Consider the following 9,017-nt stretch of genomic DNA (forward strand, 5'->3'; position numbering starts at 1 on the left):
ATTATTCCCAGAAGTAGGAGCTGCAGGATCCGAGTTTTCCATCACTTAGGCATTCACAGCATCCCTTGAAATGGTGCCTTTCTCTGCTTCTCTGAGGTTGAATGGGTCACTGTCTATAGCTATGGAAGGAAAACATCTGTCATACACGTAACCATGATTGTTCAAAAAAAAAAAAAAAGGCAAACACTTTTGTTAAAAGAAACTGGCCCCCTAGCCAAACTATTACTTGTTTATTGTTACAGAAGTGTAAAGCCCTTGCCATACTTATGTGTGAAAAAGGGTTTATTTTTATGCCTTTGGGGACACACAAGCACACAAAACACTTGGGTTATTCATAACTGTTCAGTTCTATACAGAAAACGGTGACAAACATGGACAGCAACAGTGTTGGCTTGTTCAGTTCTTGCTACCTCTAATGATGTTTGAAACAAACTCTGCTTGGGGATCTTCTTTCACAAACAGGCCATGGTGCGTGTTTTTCAGTGCTGCTCTGTGTGCAGCAAGGTACAGAATGCATATTGTATAGCCAGGAAATTGTTGTATAGGAGCACAAAGAGGTTGTGGGTGGGAATTGTGGGATCCCTATCCCTGTGGCTATTTTTATTTTATTCCACTTCTATTTAATGCTTGCAGATCTTTATGCTATGCTATGCTTATAGTGGACTCTGCTTTTCCCCCTTCTGTGTTATTGATACATTTTGCTTATTATTTTATTTTGCTCTCTTCCCTTGTGTACTTGGTGCTGACAAGGAGAGCTTTCTTAAAAGTAGACTGCAAATCCTTCTCTGTCCTGTTTTCTGTATCCCAGATAGACTGTCAGCTGGAATTGCAGTTCTGTAAGGTTTTTCTCAGGGGGTGGGAGGTGGCGGTGGTGGGATAAACCCTAGATATAAACTAAGACAGAAAAAGGTATAAATAACAATCATTTATGAAGTGTTATTCAGGCTTGTACTGATTAAAGACAAGCGTTTGCAAGGTTCAGCCCCTGGACTGATCTGGAATCCAGTCTGGAAACTTAAAATTCCTAAACTAGCCTTAATTTGCCACGCCTGGTTTCCAGCACTCAGCTGTCAGGATTTCTGCGTAGCATCCATGCTGGCAGTCTCCGAGCGATGCCAGTATCTCCGTGCTTATCCTGCTTTCATTTTTTACTTATAGATCTTTATCTATAATTCGTGCTTGTCTGTTGATTGGGAGTCTGCTCATTATACATGGAGACTGAGAGCTCTGGGCAGCTCCTCTAGCCTGGAGAACATCTCTCAGGGCTCGTGCTTGGGATATTGCGATGTGCTGGAGAGCCATTTGGAGCCAGGCAGGTGAGTGCACCAGCTGACCTGGCAGGTCTTTTCTATTTCTGCAGTCTGGCCCCTCATTCATCATACATTTCCAAGCATGTAATATTTCACTGCACCCTTTTCAACTCTCTAGGTACAGAGGGCCATCTTAGATGTGGTAGCTTTAAAATAAAGCTTGGAAATGAGCTTAGGAATAAAAGAATTCTGCAAGTCAAATGCTGTTTGGCATTTTCAGAGGAACCAGATGAGTTTATGAAAGGTGTTGGGTGATTATGCCATGATAGCAAAGGCAGTATGACTTGGTGGCTTGCATATTGCATCCATTTATATTACCTAATTTCCTTTCATTCCCGAATCCAAAAAGACAAGATCTGAGATTTTTCTGTTTGTTCCTTGTGACTCAGAGAACAAAGGAGCAGGCTGCACTGTGTTTTCCAGCAAAGGCAGGCATCGCAGTTTGTAGCATCTGTACAGAATGGCAAGAATAATTTGTATTTCATGCTGTATGCATATGGGGGCCTGTCCCTATTCGTAAGAGAAATACAAGAGAGAATGAGTGGACAGATAGGACTGGAGGCAGAAAATGTGCCATTTCTAGGCTTGTGTAGTTTGTTTTTCTGAACAATACTGTCATTACAGCCATTTCTACAAAACTCCTAGAAGAAGTTGAAGAGACTGTGATTTAAATATAATGACATGATTCTGGTCTTTATCATCCACTTCAAAAGGAACTCCAACAATTTGGTTTGCTGCTCCTTACTCAAAGCTGGCAACAACGCGATCATAAAATGGAAATGCTCCTGCTGTATTTTAAACTTCCTCTTTAGCTAGTGGCTTCCTTCAAGTATGTAACTGAGAGGCAGAGCATTCATTTGTTTTCCGAGGCTTTCAGGTTGACGTGTGAAGTTTTAACAAGCTGAATGTTGACTTCCAGTATTTGGAAGATTGTCACTTTTGTTAGGTCATTGCTGGGAATGATTTAAATAACGTGATGTGGTTATCTAGACCTCGTAGCACCTCCTTGGCATGTCTTGCATGTTGGTAAAATTCTTTCCAAATATGTTTGCATCCAGCTTGCTTCTTAGCAGAAAAAGAACAGTTTTGTGAATATTTTTACTGCACTTTTCATTAGTGAGCTGTTAAAATTCTGAGTCAGATTAGCCTCTTGGGGATGTTTGAGCCATACAGAATGAGACATAAGGCTCTGGGAAGCTTGTTGCCAGCAAGGTGCAGGCAAATGTGAGGGAGCTGAGGAAACCACAGTGGTAATTATGAAGGTCTCCTCTTTGAGGAGAGATCAAATGAGCTACATGTGTAGGTCATATAAGCAGTTGATAGAAGTAGACCTCCCCATGATGGGCAACTGAAAGACTGGGACTGTCGATGCGACAGAATTAGCACATGCCTAGAGGAGGTGAATTTGCGTAATACTGTTCTGGCCTCCAAACTGTGAAACATGCAAAGAAACTGGAAGGCAGCTTGTTTAAAATGTGTGACACATTACCTTTTCCATGATTTGCCCATTGAACTCATTGGTATAAAATTTGTTTAGCACCAGAAGGTTCCCGTGACTGAAAACAGCTGAGATGGCTGTCTGGATGAAAAGAACAGCCAGTGGTATCTTCAGTTAGAAGACATTTCAGAGAAGGTGGGGATGAGGAAGTGCTGGAGAAGTTAATCATGTATGTAGGCATTTGCTGGTTTGAAGTCTCTCTTGTGCATCAGTGCATAAGTTAATCCTCCATGGAGGGGACGGAGCCAAGGTACCTGCTCAGCCTGTTTTTCGGATATGCCTCACCTCATTGCCCCTTTCCAACTCTTTTCTGTTTTGGCTGGGCCGTTTTCAGCCTGAACATTTTTGGAAATGCAGCATCGGTGTTGGCACTGTCTCTGGGGAGGTGGGAAATCCTTTCCACACTTCAGGGATGTCTTGCCTGGCTTAATTCTGCCATGTCAGGAACTGGAGGACACCTGTCTCCTCTGCCCACCCTCCAGCCGACGTTGAAGAGATCTGTTTTATTCTAGCGCTTAGTAGTTGGCATATTCCTGCGTGTGAATCTGCCAGCAGCGTCTGTGCACACTGCAGCCCTTCGCACTGTGCCACGTTTGGGAAGGGCAGCACAGGCTATCTGTCACTTCGGTCCCTTTTCAGTCTGTGATTTAAGATGCTGTACTCCAGTTTGCAACTACACTAGCTCATTGGCTTCTGCTTAGCACATGAAAATTATTCTAGTTTGCCCTTTAGCTTTTAGTTTTAATTACCTTTTGAAAACCTAGAGTGGTCTTTTGGTAGACTTGAGTTATTTTGATGGAAACCATCTAGGAGCACTTGGGGCAGTTTGGCCACTGTCCTGTCCCAGACAGTGGTTGGTGACATGGTGAGGTGAAGAGCTACAAGGAACCCAGTAGGAGTGTTTGCCTCAGTGTACACTCATGGCATCTGTCCATCTGCAGCCCTCATAAGGCTGATGAGGACACTTGTGTGCCATGGGAGGTTCTTGCTAGCTTATCAAAGTCTTGAGAGTGTGAAACCTGGTAGGGTACACTGACCCTGGAGCGTGTAGAGGGACAGCGTGCTTCCATGAACTCAGTTACAGTGCCTGTGAGTGACTGCTCCGTTGCGCTGTTGTGAACAGCTAACCAGATCAGCACTCGCTGCAGAGCAGGGTATGTTTCAGTTTGAAGATGTTGATTCCTCATCAGTTTATTCTGTCAACGTTTGGTGTGGTTTTTCGCAAAATGCATGGGATCCTTTTGGGATGAGGTTGGTTCTGTGGAAGTGGAAATGATGATGTTGTACTGATTCAGAGAGGATGTGCAGTGGCTGTCAGACGGCACTATGCACCTAATTGGGAATTCACCTTCCAGCTGCTAGATTGAGACTGAAAGGTAGAGCTGTGGGATGGAGATTAGGCAGGCACAAAATGCTGAGGTTCCTAATTACAATATGTTTGTTTGATACAAAGTGGTCTGCTGAGATTGTTTTGCAGTGTAGAATAATCATTGTGTGCTGACTAATGGGAGACAGCAAGCTGTTAAAGAGCATCAATTAACCGTACAGGAAGAGGTTATTGAGTATTTTCACAAGTGTTCAGGATGTGAAGAATAAAGAATATTACTTGAGGGTATCCCTCAGAGATTTTTAGCTATTGAAATCTACAAACCACAACCAGAGTATCTGTGGACAGACATAGGTTGCAGAGCTTACCAGGAGGAACACTGGAAAAAGGAACCTGGAGCTAGCTTTCCAGCTCCAGATTGTGCTGATACGAAATAAAGAGCGCTTTGGTAAACTTGTTCTCTTATTTCATATTCATTACTCTGAAAATTTCCCGTTAAATTTGTCTAATGTTGTCCCAGGAAATATTAGTTCTCTTTACAGAAGATAGCGTGTGCAGTGCCCTTCTGATACTCGGATGTCAGAATTTGTTATATTTCTGCTTCCCCGAGTGCTGAACTGCAAAGCTGTTGTGCTTGTTCTTACAGCTGCTCCTGCTTCAGCGTAGTAATTCCTGTTCCTGCTATTGCTATGAGTTAGAACTCAGTGCACTTAGTCCTGAGAGGAGCATGCTCTTCCATTATGTGTCCTGCACAATGGATAATAAAATTCTCCAATTTTGGCTGTTGGAGAGTATGAAAACCTATGTTTCATTAGGAATACCTTTATACAGCCCTACTAGTATTCTGCCTGAGTGTAATGCAAAAAATAAAAACCATTGTGGGCTCTGTTTGCTGAGTGATTTTTTTTTTTTTTTTTTTTTTTTTTTTCCCCCCTCCTGGATTCCACTGTTAAATCCACTTTGTGCAAACATAATTTTCCATTTGTTCACTGGGAGTGGGGAGACCAGATAACATTGAATCTATTTATTTTTTCAGCTTTGTTTCTTCAAAAGTGGTGTTGGAGAATTTGGCCTCAGATATTCTTGTAGCCAGCAGCCAGAGAGGGATGTCCTGGGGTTCCTTGGGGATTATGATAAAGAGGGACCCTTGGTTCTTGGACAAGGACAAAGATAGACTTCTGTTGGCTTCAACTCTCTATTCACATGCCTTAATCAACAGAGGTCTCCTTTAACAGATGGTTCTGCATCGATAAAGCCTTTAATGTGTTAGGGAAAATTCAGAGAAATTTACTCCTTTTCTGATTTGATTGATTTTCTTAATCTTTTTTGAGTGGGGGTGGGGGGAAGAATAACGCGTCAGAAGACTGTTGAGAGGATTAATTGCTTGGCTGCAAAACTCACGAAGATACTCTGCAAAAAGATGTGGGATGAGTGAAGCCCTGGTGGAGTTGGTGTCAGTGGGGAAATTTAACTGTGACTGCAGCCCCCATGCCTGCGTGTTTCGCACCGTAAGAGAACATAAGTTTGGTCCCCTGTATGTCATAAGCATCTGAATTTGTTTCAGTAGTGAAACCCTCCCTACTGATCTGGGGGGGGGGAAATCCTTTTTTCTCCAGATACGGCAGCTGGTTTGACCCTGAGCAGTTGTTGCTCTACAGTGGCGAAGGCGGGGGGGCTTTGCTACCTTAGGACTCTTGTCCTTGCAGCTGGTGCTGCTTTGAGCTCTGATTGATCTCTGGTGCTTCAGAGAGATGCTAACGTATCCCTGACTTTACAGCAAACTTGTCAAAGCCCTAATATGTGAGACACCAATATCTCAATGCAGATTTAAGCCCCAAGGAGTTGTTCAGCTTCACCCACAGCCAGGGAGGGGAGGGTTGCAGAGCAGTTTCAAGGCTGGAAGGGGGGTGTCATTAGCACTGAGCTTGACCTGAGCTGAGCTTTGGCCAAAGGATTCATCCCTGGAGCTGCAATGAAGCATTTCACGGTTCATTATCCTCACAGTAGGAAACAATGTCTTATTCTGAAGCTGAGTATCTCACTCAGATTTTCATCCATTTGATCTTCTTACGGCTTTGTGGGCAGAGTTTGGTCTCTCACCACTTTCTTTTAGGATCTAAAACAAATTATATATGTGTCTCCATGAATGGATTAGTTTGAGCTCTTGATGTTTCATACTATAAGGCTTGTTTTCTGGGCTGTGAGTCATTGGGTGACCTGCCTTTGAATCCTGTTCTCTGTTTCCCTGTGTTTTTTTGAAGCACAAACTCCAGAACTGTGCACAAGTTCCAGGAGAGCTCTGGGATTTGTGCAGGTTGCAGAGGCGGCATCGCTTTTTTGAAACTGCTGCTTTTTGGCTGAGCTGGTTTGGCAGCTTGTTGCCGTAGCAGAAATGGAAAATGCCATTGAACCAAGAACAGTTTCCCTGAAGGACTTAGCAGGGCAACTCTCCTTATGGATGTTTCCTCACCGACAACTATAGTTTTAGATGAGTCACTTAATTCATATTTAATCCACTAGTAAAATTGGCAAGGCAATTACCATCTTGCAAGTTCTTCAAATCAAATTGTTAGAGAATATGAAATCAAATGCTTTGGAGAAATCCCAGTGTACACAATGGCTTTTATCACTCAGACTGTGATTCTGTCACAAGAGAAGCTTTGTTTTATTGGGCCCTATCTTCAGTGAAAGTGTGCTGCCTGGTACTCATTTTGGTCTTAGCCTCTAGTTCTTTGTCTCTGCTCCATTATTTTCCTTTCTCTATTTTGTAACCCCATAATGAGAACTGAGAATTAAGGAATTTCTAGCATACAGTTGTCATCCCTACTTTTTAGCATTGCCAAGTACCGAAAGCATTTGCAAACTGAAGTAATACTGTTAATCATGAGGCAATTAATCTGTTATGACAGCATGGTGGCTTAAAGCACAACGGTGATGAAGGTCACTCTGCTGGATCTCCCTTTTTGTTCCATGTGTGTTGCTTTGAAGTCAAACCACCCACTCCTCGGTAAGGGAAGTGTGCAGAGCCCTGTATTAGTCATCAGTGGAGAGGGGCTGGTAGACTGTGAATCTGCAAACAAATGGCTACAGGCAGCTTTTTGGTCGCTAAGGCTGGTACCTGATAGAAAGCACATGTTAGCTTAATTCAGTTTTCACTGCCACGCACTTAGGTTTATACTAGCAGTTGGCTCTCTTCTCTTTGGTACATGCTAGCCCAAACATGACATTTTGTTTTGTTTCCTGGCAGGAGGATTTTTTCGCAGAAATCTACCATACTCTTCCCTCCCTCCCTTTTTTTTTCTCTCTTCTCTCTGCAGGTGAAAACAAGAGAAGAACTACAGAAGGAGGGGTTCTCTACTGCTGCTAAAAAGATACAGGAGAGTGCTGAACTAAAACTGCTAGATCTTACATGCCTTTGTGCTCCAACAAAAAATAAGATGCATGGTTTGTGCAGACTGGTGTTCAGAAGCAAACATCCTGCCAGCAAAACGGGCTTCAGTAGGTCTGTATCTAAGGAGCCTGTTTCAGCTGTCAGTGCTACAGAGGTGATCAGAGACCTGCAGATGAGAGAGGCCAGCCTGGAGAGAGAGCTGAAACACCTGCAGGAAGAGTGCAGACAGAGGCTGGATGAAATTGCAGAAGGGTTGGATGGAGTGATTTGTATCTCCCCTTGAAGAGATAAAAGCTGGACTGAGAAGAGCAAAGGAATAGACTGACTTGATCAGAGCACATTGTGCAGCTTGGCATGGGGGAGTACGAGGTGAGGAACCAAATATAATTTCCAATTTTTAAGCCTGGGAATCATAACTTGTTACGGCTTTGTGACTTGCACTGGGGCCATAACCTTGGTGGTTCTTTCTGCAGCCCCTTTATTGCTAACCTTGCCAATTAAATTCTGCAGCAGGCCTTGGTGGGAGTGTGTGTAAATCTCCCTTTTATCTTTCAGTTTTCTAGTTCTTCTGCCAGGCACCAGGCAGTTTTACAGTGCTCAGCTGCTAGGCACAGCACTGAAGTACTAATTGCATTCAGTATTTTCCAGCAAATGGAAGAGTTCGTTAGTCAGAAAAATCCAGGTATTGGAGAACATGCAAAGTACCAAGGCTTAGAGAGATTGGAAGTGTTCGAGAAAGTGTGCTGGTTTAATTCAGCTGGTTTGCATATTTGTGGCAGCTATAATGCAGTCACCATAAGGAAAAACAAATGCCTAATAATAAAAAAAGCAGCACACTGATTTCATTTACTGGTGTGATGCACTTGAAGTAATTGGGTTCTTGAAGAGAACAATCTAGAAACCCATTCCTTCGAGTTATGAGTCACAATGAGATAACTTATGGATCCACTATAGGAAGTTTCTGTAAAATAGAAATATGACCTTAACTTACAAGCTTGAGGAGTCTCCAACTTCTGTCTCTGGAGGCTTCTTCCCCTGGAACATGTGAATGTTTTACACTTTACACTCCATTTCCTACCCTTTTCTGTTTTGCTTTCACCAAGGAATTTTTTTATATTCTGGTTGTACACTTTCAGGAATAAATAAATTCTAAAAAACCAGCTTTCTTTTCATTTGTGAATTGCTATGAGCAGTGGGCTTTCCTCCATCTGGATTTCTGTCTACTACCCCAGCTCAGTGGTGTTGCTAATTACCAGCCGTTCTTGGCTTGCTCAGCAGCCAAATGTGAGGAACCTTTAAGGAGCTCTTTCCAGGCATCAGTACGACTGCTGCTCTGCAGGGAGACTGCGGGTAGGAGTGGGTGGACACGGCTCAGGTCTCCTGGTTTCTGCTGCACCAAGTACAATTTGGCTGCTTCCAGATGCTGCTCATCTGTACCGCTTATATTGGTTCTCATACAGGTTTTGTAGAAGGGACGGGCAGTGCAAGCGC

At 43.2% G+C, this 9,017-nt stretch overlaps 1 protein-coding gene across 4 annotated transcripts in view; it reads left to right on the plus strand.

The window, feature by feature from the left end:
* The window catches only part of TEDC1 (tubulin epsilon and delta complex 1), a 73,751-nt gene extending 65,065 nt beyond the window's left edge, over positions 1-8,686 (plus strand). For 3 of the 4 annotated variants that reach the window (XM_055815353.1, XM_055815356.1, XM_055815354.1), the window contains one exon: positions 7,453-8,686. In XM_055815353.1, the coding sequence (XP_055671328.1) occupies positions 7,453-7,809 (357 nt within the window). In that variant the 3' untranslated portion in view covers positions 7,810-8,686. Of the gene's footprint in view, positions 1-1,158; positions 1,317-7,452 lie in introns of all 4 variants that reach the window. The other variant, XM_055815355.1, reaches the window with a different exon arrangement.
* The last annotated feature ends 331 nt before the right edge of the window (positions 8,687-9,017 follow it).

This window comes from Falco peregrinus, chromosome 10, assembly GCF_023634155.1.
Source record: "Falco peregrinus isolate bFalPer1 chromosome 10, bFalPer1.pri, whole genome shotgun sequence".
NCBI classification, from domain to species: Eukaryota; Metazoa; Chordata; class Aves; order Falconiformes; family Falconidae; genus Falco; species Falco peregrinus.